This window comes from Pristiophorus japonicus, chromosome 20, assembly GCF_044704955.1.
Source record: "Pristiophorus japonicus isolate sPriJap1 chromosome 20, sPriJap1.hap1, whole genome shotgun sequence".
Classification (NCBI taxonomy): domain Eukaryota; kingdom Metazoa; phylum Chordata; class Chondrichthyes; family Pristiophoridae; genus Pristiophorus; species Pristiophorus japonicus.
In genome coordinates, this window is record NC_091996.1 from 93987917 (window position 1) to 94014735 (window position 26819).

Genomic DNA, 26819 nt, shown 5'->3' on the forward strand with positions numbered 1-26819 from the left:
AGCCAGTCCGATTGCTTCGAAGGTGCACCGTTCTCCTCACAAAGTCCACCAGCTTTATAGTCCTGCTCCTGCTTAATATTCATGCCTGCAAATCCATGTCTCCGCCCCCTCATTAATATTAATCCATGGCTGCATTTCCATTGCTTTGAAAGCAATTTTCTTCTCCCAATTTCCCTCTAAACGTGTCCCAGTGTTAGCTGTGGCTCAGTGGGTAGCACTCGTGTGTCATGAAGGTTGTAAGTTCGCGTCCCACTCCAGAGACCTGAGCACAAAAAAATCTAGGCAGATACTCCATTGCTGAGGGAGCGCTGCACTGTCGGAGGGGCAGTACTGAGGGAGTGCTGTACTGTCGGAGAGGCAGTACTGAGGGAGCGCTGCACTATTGAAGAGGCAGTGCTGAGGGAGCGCTACACTGTCGGAGGTGCTGTCTTTTGGAAGAGACGTTAAACCGAGGCCCCATCTGCCCTCTCAGGTGGATATAAAAGATCCCATGGCCATTATTTTGAAGAAGAGCGGGGGAGTTCTCCCTGGTGTCCTGGGGCCAATATTTATCCCTCACCCAACATCACTAAAACAGATGATCTGGGTCATTATAACATTGCTGTTTGTGGGAGCTTGCTGTGCTGTAATTGGCTGACGCATTTCCTACATTACAACAGTGACCACACTTCAAAGAAAGCATTTCATTGGCTGTGAAGCACTTTGGGACATTCTGCGGTGGTGAAAGGAGCTGGAGAAACGCACGTTTGGCTTCCCTTTTACCAGAGCCTTTCCTCACTAGGCCTCTGGAGACAGACTGGAGGCTAAAAAAATAGCTAAATACAGCTTACCTTTTTTAAGGTACGTCATTTTTTTAAATAGATTTCAGCCTTTTCCCAGGTTCCTCATCGAATGGGCTGTGAATTATTGCGCACAATGATGTGTTTGTGACAGGCACTAAATTCAGGCCTGTTGGTAATGGATCCAAACTTCGCTCAAATCCTGTGTTGGTGCAGGGGGCTTGTCCGCTTGGCCGGTCTGAGACCAGAATAAAACTATTAATATTAAGTTTATGACTAGACCCAGAGAGAGAGAGAGAGAGAAAGCAATATTCATCTAGATTTTGAAGAAAATACTGTACTCTTTGGAGACTGGGGCCTGGGGCAGGAGCATAAAGGCTGCCATGGCAACCAGTCACTGATGCTTGCCTGATGCAAACACTGATGGTGCGCTCAGCATTGTGATGCCGCCCAGGGGCTTGGCAGCTTTAACCACGGCCACCTCACCAACATCGCCACAAAGTCTGCTTTCATCTCACGGCTAAGATTGAGACTGAAAGAAAGACTTGCATCTCTCCAGCGTCTTTCACCCCCTCAAGACGTCCCAAAGCGCCTCACAGCCAATGAAGGAGTGCAGTCACTGTTAATGTAGGAAATGGGGCAGCCAATTTGCATACAGCAAGCTCCCACAAACAACAATAATGACCCAGATCATCTGTTTTTAGTGGTGTTGGTTGAGGGATAAACATTGGGCTAGGACACCAGGGCGAACTCCCCTGCATCTATGACAGTGCAGCCCTCACTCAGTACTGTCCCTCCGACAGTGCAGCACTCTCTCAGTACCGCCCCTCTGACAGTGCAGTGCTCCCTCAGTACTGCCCCTCCAACAGTGCAGACCTCCCTCAGTACTGCCCCTCCAACAGTGCAGACCTCCCTCAGTACTGCCCCTCCAACAGTGCAGACCTCCCTCAGTACTGCCCCTCCGACAGTGCAGCGCTCCCTCGGTACTGCCCCTCCGACAGTGCGGCGCTCCCTCGGTACTGCCCCTCCGACAGTGCAGCGCTCCCTCGGTACTGCCCCTCCGACAGTGTGGAGCTCCCTCAGTACTGCCCCTCCGACAGTGTGGAGCTCCCTCAGTACTGCCCCTCCTATAGTGTAGCACTCCCTCAGTACTGCCCCTCCAACAGTGTGGCACTCTCTCAGTACTGCCCCTCCAACAGTGCAGCACTCCCTCAGTACTGCCCCTCCGACAGTGCGTCGCTCCCTCGGTACTGCCCCTCCGACAGTGCAGCGCTCCCTCAGTACTGCCCCTCTGACAGTGCAGCGCTCCCTCAGTACTGACACTGGGAGTGTCAGCCTGGATTTTGTGCTCCAGTCTCTGGAGTGGGGCTCGAACCCATGACCTTCTGACACAGGCGAGGGTGCGATACACTGAGCCACGGCTGACACGGAGGTGGGGGTAGAAATGTGAGAGGAACAACGGACAATATTTTCAAAGTGACGCCTGTCAAAAGAATTAACTGAAAAAATAATTTGCCGCCATTTCTCAAACGGTGGTACCTGACCTGCTGCAATAATATAAGGGAGATATTCGGCCTGGGACTGCAGCACCACAATGGCAGATAGTGGAGACTGGAACAAAATCAACTTGCATTTATATAGCGCCTTTAACGCATTAAAACGTCCCAAGGCGTTTCACAGGAGCCATTATCAAACCAAATTTGACACCGAGCCGCGTAAGGAGATATTAGCGCAGGTGAATGAGGTTGGTTTTAAGGAGCGTCTTGAAGGAGGAAAGTGAGGTAGAGAGGCGGAGAGGTTTAGGCAGGGAATTAGGAAGATTTTTCTTTGCCCCTTACTTCAGCTCAACCGCTGCTGAAGCCCTCATCCGTGCTTTTTTTTACCTCTAGACTTGACTATTCCAACGCACTCCTGGCCGGCCTCCCATCTTCCACCCTACCTAAACTAGAGGGATCCAACACTCGGCTGCCCCGTGTCCTAACTCGCACCGAGTCCCGCTCACCCTGTGCTCACTGACTTACATTGGCTCCCAGTCTGGCAACGCCTCGATTTTTAAATTTTCATCCTCCTATTCAATTCCCTCCGTGGTCCTCGCCCCCTCAGAAAGAAAAAAAAGAATGAATTACATTTATATAGCACCTTTCTCGACCACCGGACATCTCAAAGCACTTTGCAGCCAATGAAGTACTTTTGGAGTGTAGTCACTGTTGTAATGTGGGACGTAAAAGATCCCACGGCCATTATTGGAAGACGAGATGGGGGGAATTCTCCCTGGTGTATGGGGCCAATATTTATCCCTCAACCAACATCACGAAAAAAAACAGATGATCTGGTCATTATCACATTGCTGTGTGTGGGAGCTTGCTCTGCACAAATTGGCTGCCGCATTTCTTACATTACATCAGTGACTACATGTCAAAAAAGTGCTTCATTGGCTGTAAAGCGCTTTGCGATGTCCTGAGGTGGTGAAAGGCGCTATAGAAATGCAAGTTCTTACAGAGCAAAGGGACTGGTAATTTTATCACTGACCAGCAGGGGTCAGAGCTGCCCCATTCCCCAGTCTCTGCAATGCCTCAATCAGCAGTGAGCAGATTTTGCCCTTTCCAGAATATTTTCCTGTTCGCCTTTGCAAACTAACTCACGGCCACAGTGAGACTGCTCTCATTCTGCTTAACTGGGCGAGAGACTCGAAACAGTGGAGGTCCAAAGAGACTTGAGGGCGGGGGGGCGTCTGGGTACATTAATTATTAAAATGTAGGTACAGAAAGTAATCAAAAAGGCTAATGGAATGCTGACCTTTATATCGAGAGGACCAGAACACAAGGGGGTAGAAGTTATGCTGCAGCTGTACAAAGCCCTGGTTAGACCACACCTGGAGCACAGTGAGCAATTCTGGGCACCACACCTTAGGAAGGAGTGTAGCGTAGGTTTACCAGAATGATACCCGGACTTCGAGGGTTAAGTTACAAGGAGAGATTACACAAACTAGGGTTGTATTCCCTGGAATTTAGAATGTTAAGGAGTGATCTGATCGAAGTTTTCAGGATATTCATCATCATCATAGGCAGTTCCTCGAAGCGAGGATGACTTGCTTCCACGTCAAAAAGGGATGAGTTCACAGGTATGTCAATGAAGGACCTAATATTCCAGATCCTGAACTACATCCTGAAGGATGGAAGATGCCTGTGCGTGGATTTTTTTAACGTGGGGTGACCGTTGCACACCAGCCACCACTCGGGCTTGACAGAGCTAGGTCTTGGTCCAGTGGCAAGGGTTAACCAGGACGACTGGAGACCAGCTCTGCTGCACGGACCTAGTGCTGCACACATATCGCAGTGTGGGCTGGGCCCGTGCTGCCCCTGGGCCCTCGCCTCTTCTGAGCTCAGGATATTAAGGGGAACAGATAGAGTAGAGAGAGAGAAACTATTCCCGCTGGTTGGGGAATCTAGGACTAGGCGGGCACGTCTAAAAATTGGAGCCAAACCTTTCAGGAATGAAATTAGGAAACACACAAAGAAGTTTGGAACTCTGCTGCAAACGGCAATCGATGCTGGGTCAATTGTTCATTTTAAATTGGAGATTGATATCTTTCTATTAACCAAAGGTATTAAAGGATTATGGGCCAATGGTGGGGAGATGGAGTTAGGTCGCAGATCAGCTATCATCTCATTGAATGGTGGAACAGGCTCGAGGGGCTGAATGGGCCTCCTCCTGTTCCTGTGTAACAGGCTCGAGGGGCTGAATGGCCTCCCCCCCTGTTCTTGTGTAACAGGTTCGAGGGGCTGAATGGCCTCCTCCTGTTCCTGTGTTACAGGCTCGAGGGGCTGAATGGCCTCCCCCCCCTGTTCTTGTGTAACAGGCTCGAGGGGCTGAATGGCCTCCCCCCCCTGTTCTTGTGTAACAGGCTCGAGGGGCTGAATGGCCTCCCCCCCCTGTTCTTGTGTAACAGGCTCGAGGGGCTGAATGGCCTCCCCCCCCTGTTCTTGTGTAACAGGCTCGAGGGGCTGAATGGCCTCCCCCCCCCTGTTCTTGTGTAACAGGCTCGAGGGGCTGAATGGCCTCCCCCCCCGTTCCTGTGTTACAGACTCGAGGGGCTGAATGGCCTCCCCCCACTGTTCTTGTGTAACAGGCTTGAGGGGCTGAATGGCCTCCCCCCCCCCCATTCCTGTGTTACAGACTCGAGGGGCTGAATGGCCTCCCCTCCAGTTCCTGTGTAACAGGCTCAAGGAGCTGAATGCCCTCCCGCCCAGTTCCTGTCTCCGATGTCTGTTGCTTTACTGCATTTATTTAAACCTTATTAGTCAACACATCACCAGACACAGACAAATCAGAGAATAAAATTGCATTCTAATTTCAAAACTCGACCTTTTAATCAAATGGTTTACATTTTAGAAATTTCAGGAACAAATAACGGGACTGTCGGGTACACAATCAGGCAGCTGCAACCCCCGAACAAGACTGCATTTCTACAGCGCCTTTCTCCACCTGAGAAAAGGAGCAGGGAAGTTCTCCCTGGTATCCTGGGGCCAATATTTATCCCTCAATCAACATTGTTAAAACAGACTATCTGGGTCATTATCACATTGCTGTGTGTGGGAGCTTGCGCAAATTGGCTGCCGCGTTTCCCACATTACAACAGTGACTACAACTCAAAAAAAAAGTACTTCATTGTCTGTAAAGCGCTTTTGGAGGTCCTGAGTGGGTGAAAGACGCTGGAGAAACACAAGTGACTTTCTCTCTATCTTTGAAGACACGGATCCCTTTTAGGCTTGCTGCGTGAAGCCCAAAGTTGCTGTTTTAAAGCAGGACGCGGTGAATCGGTGATGTGAGGGCATTAACGGCAGGATTGCTGTCGGAGAAGAGACACATGGGCGGGAGCTTTGAGTTGCAGCCCTTCTGACTTCTCAAATAATCTCTGAGTGATGCCGGGCTGGGAGCGATCCATTGCTGGAAGATTTTTCTAATGTTGCCTGACAGTGCTCCGTCCTCTAACTATAGCTGCTGATCCCGCAGCCCTCGGTCAGTGCAGACCCGCACCGGACGTTGATTCGCTCGCAGGGCGGCGCTGACGGAGGTGGGCTGAGGAGGGAGCTGTCGTACCGAGGAGAAGGCGAGAGCAACTGATTCTGCCCCGGGAATTCGCCATCTTCGGTTCATGACTCCAATCTCATGCTGGGTCCGTGGGTGGGTTTTCTCCACGAAACGCTGCTGTCAGTGCTCCAATCCGTGCGTCAACCGTGGCTCAGTGGGCAGCACCCTCGCCTCTGAGTCAGAAGGTTGTAGGTTCAAGTCCCACTCCAGGGACTTGAGTACATATATCTCTGCTGACACTCCAGTGCAGTGCTGAGGGAGAGCCGCACTGTCGGAGGGGCAGTACTGAGGGAGCTTCACTGTTGGAGGGGCAGTACTGAGGGAGTGCTGCACTGTCGGAGGGGCAGTACTGAGGGAGCGCTGCACCCACAACTTTCATGACTCAGACTGCCGAAACGGCCTCCTTCTGTGGCCCATAACTTTTTAAGATTTTACTTGTGTGGTTTCAAGGTCACCCTCCCAAGCCCTCGGCATGGACTTCGGTGGGAGGAGACGGTTCTGGCCAACTCGGCCTACGTGGCGACCAGGAGCAGCATTGACGGCGGCTCAGCCCAGACCTCGCGGGACAAGATGCGCGGCGGCTCAAGCTGCCCCCGGTGGAGCAGTGCCGGCAGCTGAGCGAGCGGCTGGACCTGGGCTTCCAGAGCCTGTGCTGCCTGCAGCCCATCGGTAAGTGGCTGTTCCAGGGGTACCTGCGGAGCACAGAGCAGTTTTGGGCCGCCAAGGGGCTCTGGCAAGCCATGGAGGAGTACGACGCCACGGAGGAGGAGGACCGCATGCCAACGGCCCTGGCGGCCTTCAGCAGGTGCTACGCCCCTTCCTGGACAACAAGGCCATGCTGCGGGTGAGGGAGGACCAGGCCAACCGACACAGGGACCTCTTCCGAGTGTTGGAGCGGCAGCTGCTGAGTTACCTGGAGACCCAGACCTGCGGGGGCTTCAAGGCCAGAACCTTCTTCCTCCGCTTCCTGCAGTTCAAGTGGCGGGAGGAGTGGTTCATGGACTTGTGCGTCCTGGGCAAGGGGGGCTTCGGGAAAGTGTGCGCCTGCCAGATGCGAGCCACTGGCAAGATGTACGCCAACAAGAAGCTGAACAAAAAGAGGCTGGAGAAGCGGAAGGGGTACGAGGTAACGTGTAACGAGGTTGTGTAACGTGAGAGGATTAATTAGCAATCTTGTTGTGCGAGGCCCCTTGGGGAAGAGTGACCATAATATGGTAGAATTCTTCTTTAAGATGGAGAGTGACACAGTTAATTCAAAGACTAGGGTCCTGAACTTAAAGAAAGGTAACTTCGATGGTATGAGACATGAATTGGCTAGGATAGACTGGCAAATGATACTTAAAGGGTTGACGGTGGATAGGCAATGGCAGACATTTAAAGATCACATGGATGAACTTCAACAATTGTACATCCCTGTCTGGTGTAAAAATAAAACGGGGAAGGTGGCTCAACCGTGGCTAACAAGGGAAATTAGGGATAGTGTTAAATCCAAGGAAGAGGCATATAAATTGGCCAGAAAAAGGCAGCAAACCTGAGGACTAGGAGAAATTTAGAATTCAGCTGAGGAGGACAAAGGGTTTAATTAGGAGGGGGGGAAATAGAATATGAGAAGAAGTTTGCTGGGAACATAAAAACTGACTGCAAAAGCTTCTATAGATATGTGAAGAGAAAAAGATTAATGAAGACAAACGTCTTGCAGTCAGAATCAGGTGAATTTATAATGGGGAACAAAGGAATGGCAGACCAATTGAACAAATACTTTGGTTCTGTCTTCACTAAGGAAGACACAAATAACCTTCCGGAAATACTAGGGGACCGGGGGTCTAGCGAGAAGGAGGAACTGAAGGAAATCCTTATTAGTCAGGAAATTATGTTAGGGAAATTGATGGGATTGAAGGCCGATAAATCCCCAGGACCTGGTAGTCTGCATCCCAGAGTACTTAAGGAAGTGGCCCTAGAAATAGTGGATGCATTGATGATCATTTTCCAACAGTCTATCGACTCTGGATCATGGGCTGGAGGGTAGCGAATGTAACACCACTTTTTAAAAAAGGAGGGAGAGAGAAAACGGGTAATTATAGACTGGTTAACCTGACATCAGTAGTGGGGAAAATGTTGTAATCAATTATTAAAGATGAAATAGCAGCGCATTTGGAAAGCAGTGACAGGATCAGTCCAAGTCAGCATGGATTTATGAAAGGGAAATCATGCTTGACAAATCTTGTGAAATTTTTTGAGGATGTAACTAGTATAGTGGACAAGGGAGAACCAGTGGATGTGGTGTATTTGGACTTTCAAAAGGCTTTTGACAAGGCCTCACACAAGAGATTGGTATGCAAAATTAAAGCACATGGTATTGGGGGTAATGTATTGACGTGGATAGAGAACTGGTTGGCAGACAGGAAGCAAAGAGTAGGAATAAACGGGTCCTTTTCAGAATGGCAGGCAGTGACTAGTGGGGTACCGCAATGTTTAGTGCTGGGACCCCAGCTATTTACAATATACATTAATGATTTGGACGAAGGAATTGAATGTAATATCTCCAAGTTTGCAGATGACACTAAGCTGGGTGGCAGTGTGAGCTGTGAGGAGGATGCTAAGAGGCTACAGAGTGACTTGGACAGGTTAGATGAGTGGGCAAATGCAAATGCATGGCAGATGCAGTATAATGTAGATAAATGTGAGGTTATCCACTTTGGTGGCAAAACCAAGAAGGCAGAATATTATCTGAATGGTGACAGATTGGGAAAAGGGGAGGTGCAACGAGACCTGGATGTATAGGTACATCAGTCATTGAAAGTTGGTATGCAGGTACAGCAGGAGGTGAAGAAGGCAAATGGCATGTTGGCCTTCATAGCGAGAGGATTTGAGTATAGGAGCAGGGAGGTCTTACTGCAGTTGTACAGGGCTTTGGTGAGGCCACACCTTGAATATTGTGTACAGTTTTGGTCTCCTAATCTGAGGAAGGACATTCTTGCCATTGAGGGAGTCCAACGAAGGTTCACCAGACTGATTCCCGGGATGGCGTGACTGACATATGAGGAGAGACTGGATCGACTGGGCCTGTATTCACTGGAGTTTAGAAGAATGAGAGGGGATCTCATAGAAACATATAAAATTTTGACGAGATTGGACAGGTTAGATGCAGGAAGAATGTTCCCGATATTGGGGAAGTCCAGAACCAGGGGTCACAGTCTAAGGATAAAGGGTAAGCCATTTAGGACCGAGATGAGGAGAAACTTCTTCACTCAGAGAATTGTGAACCTGTGGAATTCTCTACCACAGAAAGTTGTTGAGCCAATTCGTTGGATCTATTCAAAAGGGAGTTAGATGTGGCCCTTACAGCTTAAGGGATCAATGGGTATGGAGAGAAAGCAGGAATGGGGTACTGAAGTTGCATGATCAGCCATGATCATATTGAATGATGGTGCAGGCTCGAAGTGCCGAATGGCCTACTCCTGCACCTATTTTCTATGTTTCTATGGTAGGTGCAATGTATTCGCGCGCCCGCGAGCATGCTCACGGGTCTGTGGGGCTGTTGCGTTGTGAGTGGCTTAGTCAGTAACATGTGATGTTCACAAGACTCAATAAAACCCAGCCAGATGGGTCTAGGTCATCCACGGTGAGGTATGCATTTGTGAGCCTAGTAGATTAACTGGTAATGTGTCGTGTGATTGTTAAACCTTTGTTAATAAACCAACTAGTTCTTAATAGCAATGTGTTGCTATGAATTCTTAAGCAAAGAACCCATGAAGCAAATACATTACAGTAGGCAGCTTGGTGATGGCAAGGGTTGGAGATCCCAATAAGAACATCAGAATTAAGAGCAGGAGTCGGCCATTCGGCCCCTCGAGCCTGCTCCGCCAGTCAATAAGATCACGGCTGATCTTCTAAACTCCACTTTCCCGCCCGATCCCTCGATTCCCTTAGAGCCCAAAAATCTATCGATCTCAGCCTTGAATATTCAATGATTCAGCTTCCACAGCCCTCTGCGGCAGAGAATTCCAGAGATTCACCACCCTCTGAGTGAAGAAATTCCTCCTCATCTCAGTCCTAAATGGCCGACCCCTTATCCTGAGACAGTGACCCCTGGTTCTAGACACTCCAGCCAGGGGAAACAGCGTCCAGCATCTACCCTGTCAATCCACCTCAGAATCTTATATATTTCCATGAGATCACCAGAACTCCAGAGAGTATAGGCTCAATTCAGTCAATCTCTCCTCATAGGCCAGCCCTCTCATCCCAGGAATCAATCTAGTGAACCTTTGTTGCACCGCGTCAAAGACAAGTGTATCCTTCCTCAGGTAAGGAGGCCAATGCCATAGACAAGGGTTGGAGATTCCACACAATCAGGAAGGCATGCCTCTACTCTTTAATCGGAGCCATATAGCAAACATCTTCTCCCTACCTTGCCCGAAACAGAGATGCTTGATCCCAAACCAATTCTAACCAAACCCACCCCAAACTACTCCAACGCACTCCTGACTGGCCTCCCACATTCTATCTTACGTAAACTAGAGCTGATCCAAAACTTGACTGCCCCGTGTCCTAACTCGCACCGAATCCCACTCACCCATCACCCACTGTGCCCCGTGTCCTAACTCGCACCGAGTCCCACTCATCCATCACCCCTTGTGCTCGCTGCCCCGTGTCCTAACTCGCACCAAGTCCCGCTCACCCATCACCCCCTGTGCTCGCTGCCCCGGTGTCCTAACTCGCACCGAGTCCCGCTCACCCATCACCCCCTGTGCTCGCTGACCTACATTAGCTCCCCATTAAGCAACGCCTCGATTTCAAAATTCTCATCCTTGTTTTCAAATCCCTCCTCGCCCCCTCCCTATCTCTGTAACCACCTCCAGCCGCTACAACCCTCCAAAATCTCTGCACTCCTCCAATTCTGGCCTCTTGTGCATTCCCCGATTTCCATCGCTCCACCATCGGTGGCCGTGCCTTCAGCTGCCTGGCCGCTGAGTTCTGGAACTCCCTCCCTAAACCTCTCCGTCTCTCTACCTCTCTTTCCTCCTTTAAAACGCTTCTTCAAACCTAACTCTTTGACCAAGCTTTTTGTCGCCTGTCCCTAATATCTCCTTGTGTCGCTCGGTGTCATATTTTTGTCTAGATAATGCTCCTGTGAAGCGCCTTGGGACTTTAAAGGCGCTATATAAATGCAAGTTGCTGTTGCATCACTCACCGATTCCCTCCATACCTCAATCCCTTCTCCTTTCCTCACTCTCCAGGCCGCCATCATCGAGAAGCAGATTCTCGCCAAGGTTTACAGTCGTTTCATCGTCTCTCTGGCCTACTCCTTTCAGACCAAGTACGAGCTGTGTCTGGTCATGACCTTAATGAAATGGGGCGACCTCAGATAAGGAAGGGTCAGGGGGTTTCAGTCACCTCAGCACTAGCGGGCCACGCGTTGAATGGACGTAGAACATGGCTCCGAGGGGGCGAAATTGGGTTGCTAACGCCTGCTGATAACGCCGGTGTTGGGTGCTAACTGTGAGTTGGGCGGTTGGGAGTGGCGCTCGGTGCTGTTCACGCCTGACGCGAGATTCAGTGGTCATTTTTTAAGGGGCTTTGAAATGTTACGTCCCACCGGCTAATGCCATGGAAATCATGACGTTAGTGTGCGGACGTTAGTGTGCGGGTAACACCTCCTTGGCACCTTGATCGCCGTACCGACAGGTGATCTTACAGCCTGAATAAAGTGGTTAAACAATGGAACTTGGGCGGAATCGCCCAGAGAGCACAGTACTTTTCTTTATTTCTTCATCTTTTCATCAGTGGGGAAGTTTGTGTGCGGGTCGGAGAAGTTTGAAGTTTTTTTCTTTCCTCCCTTTGCTTCCCGTTTCCCAGCGAGCTCGGCGGCAGCGAGATTCAGTTGGTCCCCTGAGCTCCCGCCCGAGGACAAGTGTGCGACGTCACTTCTCAGCGCTGCTCGCTCATCTCTGGGCGTTAACACTGCAATTTGGCTGTTGAAGCCTGCGCCTAACGCCCGGCACTAAAATCAGCACTTGGCCGGTGACTCCGCCTCAAACATGGCGCTAACCAATTTCGCCCCCTCAGCTTTCAACTTCCACCTGCACTACATTCGCCCCACCTCCGCCCAACTCCTCACGCCCAGCGCTGCCAAAACTTCCCTTCTTACCATCAGGCTCCATTTCCACCGACCTCCACCTTCCATCGATTCCAACCCGTCCACAGCCCAGCGGGCCCGGAGCCTATTCTTCTCCACGTCCCAATGTCCCACCACCTCGCTCAGCTACCTCACTGCCTCTGCATTCCCCAACATGTCCAGTTTACAACCCTCATCCTCAGCTCCTGCCGTTAAACCGAGGCCCCGTCCGCCCTCTCAGGTGGGCGTAAAAGATCTCACGCCGCTATTTCAGAGAGGAGCAGGGGAGTTATCCGCGGTGTCCCAGCCAATATTAGTCTCTCAATCAACATCCCTAATCAGATTTTTTTTTTGTGTCGCTGACGAGGCCGGCATTTATTGCCCATCCCTAATTGCCCTTTGAGAAGATGATGATGAGCTGCCTTCTTGAACCGCTGCAGTCCGTGTGGTGAAGATGCTCCCACAGCGCTGTTAGGGAGGGGGGTCAGGATTGTGACCCAGCAACGATGAAGGAATGGCCGATATATTTCCAAGTCAGGAATGTGTGTGACCCGGAGGGGAACGTGGCAGTGATGGTGTTCCCATGCGCCTGCTGCCCTTGTCCTTCTAGGGGGTAGAGGTTGTGGGTTTTGGAGATGCTGCTGAAGAAGCCTTGGCGAGTTGCTGCAGTCATCTTGTAGATGGTACACACTGCAGCCACGGTGCGCCGGTGGTGGAAGGAGTGAATGATGAAAGTAGTGGATAGGGTGCCAATCAAGCGGGCTGCTTTGTCCTGGATGGTGTTGAGCTTCTTGAGTGTTGTTGGAGCTGCAACTCATCTAGTCATTATCACATTGCTGTTTGTGGGAGCTTGCTGTCCATAAATTGGCTGCCGCATTTCCCACATTACAACAATGACCACATTTCAAAAAGTACTTATTGGCTGTAAAGCTCTGTATCTACTTTACCCTGTATCTAACCCCGTGCTGTACCTGCCCTGGGAGTGTTTGATGGGACAGTGTAGAGGAAGCTTTACTCTGTATCTAACCCGTGGTGTACCTGCCCTGGGAGTGTTTGATAGGACAGTGTAGAGGGAGCTTTACTCTGTATCTAACCCCGTGCTGTACCTGCCCTGGGAGTGTTTGATTGGACAGTGCAGAGGGAGCTTTACTCTGTATCTAACCCCGTGCTGTACCTGCCCTGGGAGTGTTTGATGGGACAGTGTAGAGGGAGCTTTACTCTGTATCTAACCCCGAGGTGTACCTGCCCTGGGAGTGTTTGATGGGACAGTGTAGAGGGAGCTTTACTCTGTATCTAACCTCATGCTGTACCTGCCCTGGGAGTGTTTGATGGGACAGTGTAGAAGGTGAGACCTTGCTTTGGGCAGGGCACACTTTGCGATGCTTTGTGTGAGCTGCCTTCTGATAAATGACCAGCTAAGCGATTCAGCTGAGAGACAGTGATGTTTAAATCTCTGCCTCAGATGAGGATTACCACACCGCTTAACTCTGAAGCAGATTAAGCGGGATTTGGCAGGTCAAAGCTGAACTTTTTATAGCTTTAAATCCAGCTGTACCCACCTTTAATATATTTGCACAAATTCCATCTACAGGATTTAACGGAGACACAAACCTATTTTTTGACAGTGTGTCTTGTTTCTTAATAGTTACATAGAAACATAGAAACATAGAAAATAGGTGCAGGAGTAGGCCATTCGGCCCTTCGATAAGATCATTAGGCCCATCGAGCCTGTGCCGGCTCTGTGAGCGAGCGATCCAATCAGTCCCACTCCCACAGCCCTGTGAATGTTTCCCCGTCAAGTATTTATCCAATTCCCGGTTTGAAAGTTACTATTGAATCTGCTCACACCGCCCTTTCAGGCAGCGCGTTCCCGATCACAACAATTCGTTGCGTAAAAACATTCTCCCCATCTCCCCCTCTGGTTCTTTTGCCGATTATCCCCATGGAGTCTGGAAGGTCATGAGGTAGGAGGACTCTGTGTCTAGTTCACATTGCAAGAAACCCTCCTTGCAGTCTGCTTTAGTGAAGAACTTTACATTTGACATCTGTGGCAAGTTGTCATTGATCATAGGAAGTGGATAGTGTCCACGTTTCAGGGCATTGTTCAGATGTTGAGGGTCAATACATATTGGTATCATTCCATTTGTTTATTGTACACTAGTCCCAGTTGATACACAATCCGTCGGTTCAACAACTTTCGTGATGATTTGTCGATTTTCCAAACGATCACGTTCCTCTTTTAGCGTTTGTTTGATCGCTATTGGCACCCTTCTGGGTGGCTTTACAGCTGATGTCGCTGATTCATTAATTTCAAGGTGCACTGTCCCTGGCACGTGTCCAAGTCACTTAAACACATCCGGATACACATTGTTGACATCAGTTTTTGACGCTAGCGAGACGTTTGCCGTGTTTCTAGTTCACGATTCGCGTGGTTCATTTACCTTGTATCAGTTGTAGCTGTTGGGCAGTACGTGAGCCAATCAGGGGTGCACTTTGGTCCTCAATGATCACAAAGGGCACAACGTACTTTTGCTTGTTCTTTGTATTTTCCAGTGGCACATTACAAGTCCCTACCACTGGAATGGTTGCATGGTTGTCATATAGTGACAGTATTGTCTTAGATTCTTTTATCTTTAAGCCTTTTGGTAAGTATCTAAGAGGTAGCACATTGCATGTGGTCTGTGGGGGAGGACGAAAACCCCCTCATTTTACCCAGAAGGAAAAGGGCTGTGGGATCGGTCTGTGCTGTGAATTAAAACCGAGACGGTTTGACCTTGGCAGAGCAGTGATTGGGCGGGGGAGGACACCGGAGGGCCAATGGTGGGACAGAGTCAGCCCGAAGCATGGGGCTTTCAAGCCAATGGGAGAGCACTTGCTCGAAAACTGTGGGACTGACTCATAGCCATTATCGGGCTATTGTCTTCCCCATGTTTACACTATGGAAGGAAATTATGCAGACCTTCAGAAACCAGGGAACCCAAAACAAACCAAGGGCTTCCACAATGGCTACAGGAGGCCAACCCAATCAACATGTTAACATCAGTGGAAAAAACCCGCAATAATCTAAAACTGCTGCATTTTTCAAAATCACAAAGCCCACCAATGGGAAGGATCGATTTCAGCAGGAGACTGAATAATCTGGCTATAGTGTGTGGGGTTCCCTGCCCTCGTGATCCAACAACCAGCAAGCCTCTTGACACTGAAGGAAAACCAGTGTCCGAAGACACCGAAGATAGAAGAAACAAACCACCAGACTGCAGAAGGCACAGTAGTGAGTATAACCTCTGGTCCCCGGAACTCCCAACTCAGTTAGGCCAGGAAAGGTGGGAGGTTGGACATTGTACTGCTAAACTTGTGTAAAGATTTTCGTTGTGTCCATTTGGTGGGATTTAGGGGGATTGTTTTGTTGGTGTATTGCTGTTTGTTGAGATACATCTTGTCAAATAAATTGGAAGCCTAAGTTCCTCTTGGAATCACCTTGTCTCAGTTCTATTGTATTACATCTCCTGACCATGAGTCTTATGTCAGAACAGTGTAAGGAAAGCTAGGAGCGCCTCGAAAACGCTCAACTGTGCGTCACAGGCTAGGGAAGAAGGGGTTAGGAGTGTTTGACACTCACAGGTGCCTCACAGGCTAGGCATAAGCTGTGGGGACACACGAGTCTCAAAACCCTCTACTTAAGCTGTGGACACAGTCTCTCCAGGGGTGCTCTTGCAGCACTCAGGGTACCTCACAGGTCAGGCATGAGCTGTGAGGGCAGAAGCCCAGAGAGAGACACCCAAGGCACAACAACACCTGAGAACCCCTTACAGGTCCCACAATCTATTTGCATTTTTACTATTTGATCTTTAATGGAGAAGGTAGCCATAATCTTATTAGGATATTTTCTGTCAGCTTTGTCCTTGATTGTGCAATCAACTTTACCAAGCATCTTTACAGTCATGACTTCAAAATCAGAATCATAATTCTTCATATAGTGCACGAACTTTTGGCTTGCCCTTATATTTAGGGTTATGGATAGACTTCTTCCTTGATCCACTCTGATAGGTCCTTACTCTACAGTATAAATGCACACGAGGCCCATGCTTGAGAGAAGGTCAGTCTGTGACCTGTCCTTTATTCCTTAGCACTCAAGGTGATGAAGGTGGGTGGAGCTTCCCCTTTTATACCTGAAGGCCCAGGTTAGGAGTGTCTCCCACTTAGTGGTCATTGTTCTCACAGTGTACAATTTAGGTCAGATTATACATGGGTTACAATGCTGGTTGAATACATGACACACTCTACCTAGATGTTTGAGAAAAGTGATTTAGTTTGCCGTAACTTGTGCAGATCTTCCCATATGCTGGGCATTTAGTTTTTGACAGCTCATGTCTTTTGCCACAATATCTGCAATTGTTCGTGAGATCTTTCTTTGTGGGTCGGGGTTTCTGTCTGACAGCTTTGACATCTCCAGAGCCTGTTTTAGTGAGCTTCGTGGATTTCATTTGCGCAACTGTGGCCTCTGTAGCTTTACAGAGCATCCCACATTCATTGAGTGTTAGGCTTGATTCTTGCAACAGCCTCTTACGCAAAGTGTTATCAGATATTCCACAGACTATGCGGTCTCTGACGAAATCATCCCTCAAATTGCCGAAAAAACATGACGATCCTAGCTCTCTCACTTTCACGCGATATCTGTCAAACCGCCCGTCCCCTTGTACACAGTTGTTAAACTGGTACCATTCACAGATGATGTTGGTTTTACCTTTACAGTGCTCTCCCCAGAGCTTCAAAATAATCTGTTTTCTGCTTGCCTTCCTCTGATTTGTAGGGAAGATTATTGTGGATACCTAGGGCACCGCTGCCAATGGCAGTGATAAACATTGCAACCCTAACGCTATCTGGTTTTTCCACAATATTCGTGATAATTTCATAGCTGTCTCACAGCTGTTTGAATTTTTTTTCCAGTTGGCTTTCAAATCGCCGGTCACCTGCAATGGAGGTGGGAGAAGAATGTGCACGGGAGTTGGCTCCGTGGTCATGGTAGCTCGCTACAGTTTAGGACTTTGAGTTTGTCACATACATGCACACAGTTCAAATACCCAGAGGACTAGAACAAGTCTAATAGTAAAATATCGTGGCCATGTAATTGTAGAAATACGTTTTCAATCGAGGTTCTACAATAACTTATGCCACTTTAAGTTTACTTTACTAATGTCTCTAGATTATTTTACAAGCTTACGACTATTTATTGCCCTTCACGGATCCACGTCCGATGTGTAGGAAGCACTGCACTGCTTAACGGCGATTTCGATTGGCTCGAAAAAGTCTTACAGTTCCAATATTTCGTAGATGCGTTCGACGAAAGATTGGAAGTTTCCGCTTCTGACACCATTTTATAGTCTCTTGAACACACTTAGTTCAACTTAACTCGGCTTATTTGCAAGATCTCAGACAGCCATGTTGAGCTTTAAAATGGCGTTCCTTCACAGACCCTCTTCTCTCAGTACAGCTCCCTATACCTCCTAGCTAGAGGACGCTATTCATTATCTCGTTACAGAGGTTGGCCATTTAGGACTGAGATGAGGAGGAATTTCTTCACTCAGAGGGTGGTGAATCTCTGGAGGCTCAGTCTCTGAGTATATTCAAGACAGAGATCGATAGATTTTTGAATATTAAGAGAATCGAGGGATATGGGGACAGTGCAGGAAAGTGATGTTGAGGTAGAAGATCAGCCATGATCTTATTGAATGGTGGAGTAGGATCGAGGGGCCGAATGTCCTACTCCTGCTCCAAATTCTTATGTTTAATACCTGTGGGCTTTCTCGAGTGCAGGTACGATATCTACAACGTAGATGAGAAGAATCCTGGATTTGACGAGGCACGAGCTTGTTTCTACACAGCACAGATCATCTGCGGCCTGGAACACCTACACCAGTATCGTATCATCTACTGGGACCTCAAGCCAGAGAACGTGCTGCTGGATGATGACGGTAATCCGAGCAGCCATTTCACTCAGAGCCATACAGTGCAGAAGGAGCCCATTCGGCCCATCGTTCTTCTGCCTCACAGTCCAATGGTTGGCAGACTGTGGGAATTTGCTGGGACAGTGTAGAGGGAGCTTTACTATGTATCTAACCCCGTGCTGTACCTGCCCTGGGAGTGTTTGATGGGATAATGTCGAGGGAACTTTACTCTGTATCTAAACCCGTGCTGTACCTGCTGTCATGTATTCAACCAGCATTGTAACCCATGTATAAAGTGACCTAAGTTGTACACCGTGAGAACACTGATCACTAGGTGGGAGACACTCCTAACCTGGACCTTCAGGTATAAAAGGGGAAGCTCCACCCACCTTCATCACTTGAGTGCTAAGGAATAAAGGACAGGTCACAGACTGACCTTCTCTCAAGCGTGGGCCTCGTGTGCATTTATACTGTGTAGTAAGGACGTATCAATGGCGACAAGAAACTGGGATTTAAACCACGCGAGCATGGCCACTAGCAGAACAGACGAGAGGTACTGTGTTAAGGAATGGTTGGGACAGAGATTCAACATTGTTAAAGCAGCACACAGTTCTCCAGGCAGACAAGGGCAGTCAGGCATGCCCCAACATATAGTCGAACCCAGAGGGGGAGTTCGACAGAGACAATGGCAAGCTGAACAGCGATTCACGCCATTACAAGGGACAATGCGGCCAGTAATGGGGCCATCAACACCTGTTAATGGTGCACTCAAGGACAATAACAGGGGCAGTCAGGGACGATCGACTGGCAAGGGATCTTTTGTTTCAAACTGCAACTCATGCTGGAGGCGTGGAGGCATACATTCAGCCGGAGTTTGCAGAGATGAGCAAAATACCTGCAGAAATGGACACTGGGGGAAATCGCTGGAAGCTGAAATTCAGCGAGTTCATGTGGAGCACGTATACAGTTCATACACCAGGACGCCACCGATAATGATGAAAGTGCTCCTCAATGGCATCCCAGTATCAATGGAGTTAGACACGGGGGCCAGCCAGTCCCTGATGGATATCATACAGTTCGAAAAGTTGTGGGCATCCAAGGCCAGGAGGCCAAAATTATCGCCGATTGACGCACAGCTACGGACTTACACAAAGCAGATCATTCCGGTGCTAGGCAGCGCCACGGTAGTCGTGACCCACAAAGATTCGGAGAACAGGTTGCCACTCTGGATTGTCCCAGGGGACGGTCCCGCAGTACTGGGGAGGAGTTGGCTTGCTGTCATGAACTGGAAATGGGGCGATGTCAATGCAATTTCCTCTGTGGAGCGAGTATCATGCTCACAGGTCCTGGACAAATTTGACTCATTATTTCAACCCGGCATTGGCACTTTCATGGGGGTCAAGGTAGTGATTCACATAAACCCGGACGCCAGACCAGTACACCACAAGGCCAGAGCGGTGCCGTACATGATGCGGGAAAAGATAGAAGGCGAATTGGACCGCCTGTTGAGGGTAGGCATCATCTCGCCAGTCGAATTCAGTGACTGGGCGAGCCCGATTGTGCCGGTGCTCAAGGCAGATGGGTCGGTCAGGATATGTGGCGATTACAAGGCCACCATCAATCGGGTGTCACTCCAAGACCAGTACCCGCTACCGAGAGCGGAGGACCTCTTTGCGACGCTATCCGGTGGCAAACTTTTTTCAAAATTGGACCTGACCTCAGCTTACATGACCCAGGAGCTGGCGAGTGAGTCGAAGAAGCTGCCCACCATCACGACACATAAGGGGTTGTTTGAGTACAACAGATGTCCGTTCGGGATTCGCTCGGCCGCCGCGATCTTCCAACGAAATATGGAAAGCTTCCTCAAGTCGATTCCAGGGACGGTGGTTTTTCAGGACGACATCCTCATTACGGGTTACGATACTGAAGAGCACCTCCACAACCTGGAGGAGGTGCTACGCAGACTGGACCGGGTAGGTCTGCGACTGAAAAAGGCGAAGTGCGTCTTCCTAGCTCCAGAGGTAGAATTCCTGGGGATGAGGGTAGCAGCAGACGGGATCAGCCCTACTGCATCCAAGATGGAAGCGATCCAGAGAGCACCCAGACCCCGTAACACGACGGAGCTGCGTTCGTTCCTGGGGCTCCTGAACTATTTTGGTAACTTTCTTCCCAAATTGAGCACGCTGCTAGAGCCGCTACACGTGCTCCTACGCAAAGATCGCGAATGGGTCTGGGGGGACAGCCAGGAAAGGGCTTTTAATAGAGCACGCAATTTGTTATGTTCCAACAATCTGTTAACGCTATATGACCCATGTAAGAAACTTGTGTTAATGTGCGATGCGTCGTCCTATGGGGTCGGGTGTGTGTTGCAGCATGTCAATGCCAAGGGTCAGTTACAGCCGGTAGCTTATGCCTCCAGGAGTCTGTCCCAGGCAGTAAGGGGCTACGGGATGGTAGAAAAGCAGGCGCTCGCATGTGTATATGCGGTAAAGAAAATGCACCAGTACCTGTTTGGCAGGAAATTTGAGCTGGAGACAGATCACAAACCCCTAACGTCCCTTTTGGCCGACAACAAGGCCATAAATGCAAACGCATCGGCCCGCATACAGAGGTGGGCACTCACGTTAGCTGCCTATGACTACACAATTCGGCACAGACCGGGCACCGAAAACTGCACCGATGCACTCAGCAGGCTCCCACTAGGCACCACTGAGGGGGCTACCGAGCATGGTGCTGAGATGGTCATGGCTGTTGAAGCTTTTGGAAGCGAAGGCTCACCCGTGACAGCCCATCAGATTAAAGTCTGGACAAATAGAGACCCGCTATTGTCTCTAGTCAAGAAATGTGTTCTGAATGGGGACTGGGCAGCCACGTACGGGGCATGCCCTGAGAAATTTAAACCATTTCACAGGCGCAAGGATGAACTCTCGATTCAGGCCGATTGCCTACTGTGGGGAAACCGCGTAGTCATGCCCCAGATGGGCAGAGAGGTGTTCATCAGAGAACTCCACAATGGGCACCCGGGCATTGTCACGATGAAGGCAATTGCCAAGTCACACGTTTGGTGGCCAGGGATAGACGCAGATCTGGAACTTTGTGTTCGCAGGTGCAACACGTGTGCCCAGCTGGGCCATACGCCCAGGGAAGCCCCCCTTAGCCCCTGGCCATGGCCCGCCAAGCCTTGGTCACGCATCCATGTGGACTACGTAGGTCCTTTCATGGGGAAAATGTTTTTGGTTGTAGTAGACGCCTACTCCAAATGGATCGAGTGTGACATTTTAAACTCAAGCACATCCTCTGCCACGGTAGAAAGTCTACGGGCAATGTTCGCCGCCCACGGTCTACCGGACATCTTGGTCAGCGACAATGGCCCATGCTTCACAAGCACTGAATTCCAGGACTTCATGGCAGGAAATGGAATTAACCATGTTAGAACGGCACCGTTCAAGCCGGCCTCAAATGGCCAGGCAGAACAAGCAGTGCAGATAATCAAACAGGGGATGCTCAAATACCAAGGGGGTTCCCTACAAACCCGCTTATGACGCCTCCTGTTGGCCTATAGATCCCGACCACACTCGCTCACAGGGGTTCCACCCGCAGAGCTACTAATGAAAAGGACGCTCAAAACCCGATTATCCCTTATACACCCCACCATGAAAGAAATTGTCGAGAGCAGGCGCCAGTCACAATATCACTACCATGACAGGAATGCGAGGGCGCGATGTATTGACGTAAATGATCCTGTTTTTGTCCTCAACTACGCTGCAGGGCCCAAATGGCTCGCAGGCACTGTGGTTGCCAAAGAGGGAAATAGGATTCTGGTAGTTAAACTTACCAATGGACAAATCTGCCTCAAACATGTGGATCAAACAAAAAGGAGGTTCAGCAACCCCATAGAAGAAGCAGAGGAAGAACACGATATAGAGTTCACTCCACCACAGGTGACCGAACACCGGAACCAAAGGGAGGAGAGCCCAGTCACTGTGGGCAGTCCGGACAGGCCTGAGGCACTGCAAACAGCAGACACTCAGGCCAGCGCCCAACAACCGGAGCCCCAACTCAGGCGCTCTACAAGAGAGCGTAAACCACCAGGGAGACTCAACCTGTGATCCCAATAAGACTTTGGGGGGGGAGGTGATGTCATGTATTCAACTAGCATTGTAACCCATGTATAAACTGACCTAAGTTGTACACCGTGAGAACACTGACCACTAGGTGGGAGACACTCCTAGCCTGGACCTTCAGGTATAAAAGGGGAAGCTCCACCCACCTTCATCACTTGAGTGCTAAGGAATAAAGGACAGGTCACAGACTGACCTTCTCTCAAGCGTGGGCCTCGTGTGCATTTATACTGTGTAGTAAGGACGTATCACCTGCCCTGGAAGTGTTTGATGGCACAGTGCAGAGGGAGTTTTACTCTGTATCTAACTCCCTGTACCTGCCCCGGGACCATTGTGTGAGCAAGGTTTTTTGTCATGATTGAATCGCCAGTGTATGCATTAAAAATATAACGATTTGGATATAAATCTTACAGCTTGCCCAGTTCTCACTGAGAACCTGCTGCCTGCTCCCTTTCTGGGGCCTGTAAATATTACATTGGCCCAGACACCAGAACTGGACACCCAGAGTGAGGTCAGGAGCTGATCTTCTCAGCATGACCCTGGGCACAGTCCATGTGCCGTCCTACCCGGGTTTGTGGGTACAGCTGGTAACAGGAAATAGCTGCAAGCTCACAGGGATCTCACTGAAAGCCCATTAACAACACTAAACCACGGGTTTGTTCTAACATTCTAATGTTGCAGTCCACAATTCTGCTTTAGGAACTATCTCCCCAACCAGCAAACTAACTGAAGAAATCCTTTCACTCATTATTACCTCCCTCTGTCTCTCGCTCTGTCTCTCTGTCTCTCTCTCTCTCTCTCTCTCTATGTCTGTCTCTGTCTGTCTGTCTGTCTCTCTCTGTCTGTCCTCTCTCTCTCTCTGTCTCTCTCTCGCTCTCTGTCTCTCTCTCTCTCTCTGTCTGTCTCTCTCTCTCTGTCTGTCTCTCTGATTTTCTCTCTCAGTCTCTCTCTCTCTCTGTTGCTCTGTCTGTCTGTCTGTCTCTCTCTCTGTCTCTGTCTCTCTCTCGCTCTCTGTCTCTCTCTCTGTCTCTCTCACTCTCTGTCTCTCTCTGTCTGTCTCTCTCTCTGTCTGTCTCTTTCTCTCTCTGTCTGTCTCTCTCTGTCTGTCTCTGATTTTCTCTCTCAGTCTCTCTCTCTCTCTGTCTCTCTCTCTCACTCTATGTCTCTCTCTGTCTCTCTCTGTCTGTCACTCTCTCTCTGTTGCTCTCTGTCTGTCTGTCTGTCTCTCTCTCTCTCTCTGTCTCTCTCTCTCTCTCACTCTGTCTCTCTCTCTGTCTCTCTTTCTCTCTCACTCTGTGTCTCTCTCTCTGTCTCTCTCTCTCTCTCTCTGTCTGTCTCGCTCTCTATCTGTGTCTGTCTCGCTCTCTATCCGCACGGTGATGGGACGCGAGTCTGTGTCTGTGATTCCCCCGCACGGTGATGGGATGGGGGTTTATGTCTGTGATTCCCCCGCACGGTGATGGGACGGGGGTCTGTGTCTGTGATTCCCCCGCACGGTGATGGGACGGGGGTCTGTGTCTGTGATTCTCCGCACGGTGATGGGACGGGGGTCTGTGTCTGCGATTCCCCCGCACGGTGACGGGTCGCGGGTCTGTGTCTGCGATTCCCCCGCACGGTGACGGGACGCGGGTCTGTGTCTGAGATTCCCCCGCACGGTGACGGGACGCGGGTCTGTGTCTGTGATTCCCCCGCACGGTGACGGGACGGGGGTCTGTGTCTGTGATTCCCCCGCACGGTGACGGGACGCGGGTCTGTGTCTGCGATTCCCCCGCACGGTGACGGGACGGCGGTCTGTGTCTGCGACTTCCCCGCACGGTGATGGGACGCAGGTCTGTGAAAGAAAGAAAGAGGGGAAATGCCTTTACCCAGAGAGTGGTGGGGGTCTGGAACTCACTGCCTGAAAGGGCGGTAGAGGCAGAAACCCTCACCACATTTACAAAGTACTTGATGTGCACTCGGAGTGCCGTAACCTACAGGGCTACGGACCGAGAGCTGGAAAGTGGGATTAGGTGGGGTAGTCCTTTGTCGGCTGGCGCGGACATGATGGGCCGAATGGCCTCCTTCCGTGCTGTAAATTTCTGTGATTCTATAGCTCTGACTGTCTTTCCCATCTTTCCAGCAGGCTTCATGGTCCCAGAAATGCTCAGAGGAGAACCCTACAATTTCTGTGTGGATTACTTCAGGCTGGGCGTCACGCTGTACAAGATGATCGCGGGAAAGGGTCCGTTTCGAGTCCGCGGGGAGAAGGTACGGAATAAACCCAGCCCCGGGTACAGTGGGGCGGGGCGCCAGGCGAGATGGGTACAGACACGCAGGTGTGACTGACAGGCTGGAATCTAATCGAGGGGTTCAGGGGGTTTATATATAGAATAACAGATACCCGGGAGTGAGTTACCGGCTGGAATCTAATCGAGGGGTTCGGGGGGTTTATATATAGAATAACGGATACCCAGGAGTGAGTTACAGGCTGGAATCTAATCGAGGGGTTCAGAGGGTTCATATATAGAATAACAAATACCCGGGAGTGAGTTACAGGCTGGAATCTAATCGAGGGGTTCAGAGGATTCATATATAGAATAACGGATACCCGGGAGTGAGTTACAGGCTGGAATCTAATCGAGGGGTTCAGAGGGTTCATATATAGAATAACAGATACCCGGGAGTGAGTTACAGGCTGGAATCTAATCGAGGGGTTCAGAGGGTTCATATATAGAATAACAGATACCCGGGAGTGAGTTACAGGCTGGAATCTAATCGAGGGGTTCAGAGGGTTCATATATAGAATAATGGATACCCGGGAGTGAGTTACAGGCTGGAATCTAATCGAGGGGTTCAGGGGGTTCATATATAGAATAACGGATACCTGGGTAGTGCGTTACTGGCTGGAATCTAATCGAGGGGTTCGGGCGGGGGGGGTTTATATATAGAATAACTTTTTTTTAAATTTCAAAATATACTTTATTCATATAAAAAATTTGTACAGTACATTCAAAACCAGTTCAGTACGTTTAGCTGCGGTCAGCACTCCCATACACTACATTTAGGTGCTGACGGCAGTTCCGTTCGATACATTTCCTTGCTTTTCAGTTCAAGTACAATTCGATACAATACGGGATACCTTGTAGTACATTCAACAACATTACATTACATGTGTCACTATACAGTACACGGAAAGGGTGACGGTACATTTACATTTTTTTTCTTTTCAACGTGCATTACGAAACAGACCTTGTATTGTACATGGCACTACATAGGTGTTTACAGATCATGGTGCTCCATGTACACGAAAAAGAAGTTACAAGTACGGCCCGAGGGGAGTTTTGTACTGATTCCTGCCCCCGGGTTTACCGTGACAGAAGGGCTTTAAACTGTGGCCCTTCCCCACCGTGCCTTTGCGGAGACTGCACTAATTTTAAGTGCGTCCCTCAGCACGTAATCCTGGATCTTGGATTGCGCCAGTCTGCAACACGCAGACGTGGACATCTCCTTGCTCTGGAAGACCAGCAAGTTTCGGCAAGACCAAAGGGCGTCTTTGACCGAGTTGATGGCCCTCCAGCAGCAGGTGATGTCTATCTCGGTGTGTGTCCCTGGGAACAGCCCGTAGAGCACAGAGTCCTGTGTTACGGAGCTGCTTGGGATGTACCTCGACAGCAACCACTGCATCTCTTTTCAAACCTGCCTTGCGAAGGCGCAATCCTGAAGGAGATGGGGGACAGTCTCATTCGCCCCGCAGCCGACTTGGGGACACCGTGCCGTGTTGCTGAGACGTTGGCTGTGCATGAAGGCTCTGACGGGTAAGGCCCTCCTCACCGCCAACCAAGCTACATCTTGGTGCTTGTGTGAAAGCTCTGGCGATGAGACGTTCTGCCAAACGAGTTCGACAGTCCGCTCAGGGAACCACCCGACAGGGTCCACCATCTCCTTCTTTCGTAGGGCATCCAGGACGTTACGTGCTGACCACTGTTTTATGGCCTTGTGGTCAAAGGGGTTTTTTGTGAAAAACTTTTCCACGAAGGACAGGTGGACAGGCATGGTCCAACTGGTGGGGACATTTCGCGGCAGCATGGCCAGGCCCATCCTTCGCAACACCGGGGACAGGTAGAACCTCAGCACGTAGTGACACTTGGTGTTTGCGTACCGGGGGTCTGTGCACAGCTTGATGCAGCTGCACACGAAGGTGGCCATCAGGATGAGGGCCACGTTCGGAACATCCTTTCCACCACTGTCCAGAGATTTGTGCATTGTGTCTCTGCGGACACATTCCATTTTGGACCTCCAGACAAAGTGGAAGACGGCCTGGGTGACTGCCACGGCACAGGAGCAGGGGATGGGCCAGACCTGTGCCACATGCAACAACCCCGAGAGTACCTCACTCCTGATGACCAGGTTCTTTCCTGCCATGGAGAGGAAGCACAGCTTCCACCATCCCAGTTTTTGTTTCACTTTGGCGATACGCTCTTCCCAGTTTTTGGCGCACGCCCCATCCGCTCCGAACCATATTCCCAACACCTTCAGGTAATCTGGCTTAACAGTGAAGGGAATAAAGGATCGGTCGGCCCAGTTGTCGAAGAACATGGCCTCGCTCTTGCTGCGATTGACCTTTGCTCCCGAGGCCAGTTCAAACTGCGGATCCGAGCAAAAGATGGCCACGTCGTCCACGTACAGGGAGGTCTTGACCTGAGCGCCTCAGCTGCCTGGGATCGTCACCCCTCTAATGCCCGCATCCTTCCTGATGGACCCGGCAAAGGGCTCGATACAACACACAAAC

The 26819-nt window shown here is 50.0% G+C and overlaps 1 protein-coding gene across 1 annotated transcript in view; it reads left to right on the forward strand.

Annotated features, from left to right (window-relative positions):
* Positions 1-26819, forward strand: part of LOC139232700 (solute carrier family 35 member G3-like) — a 261262-nt gene that overhangs the window by 88365 nt on the left and 146078 nt on the right. Inside the window, exon 4 of the mRNA XM_070863178.1 lies at positions 24171-24298. Within this exon, the coding sequence (XP_070719279.1) occupies positions 24171-24298 (128 nt within the window). The remainder of the gene's footprint in view (positions 1-24170; positions 24299-26819) is intronic.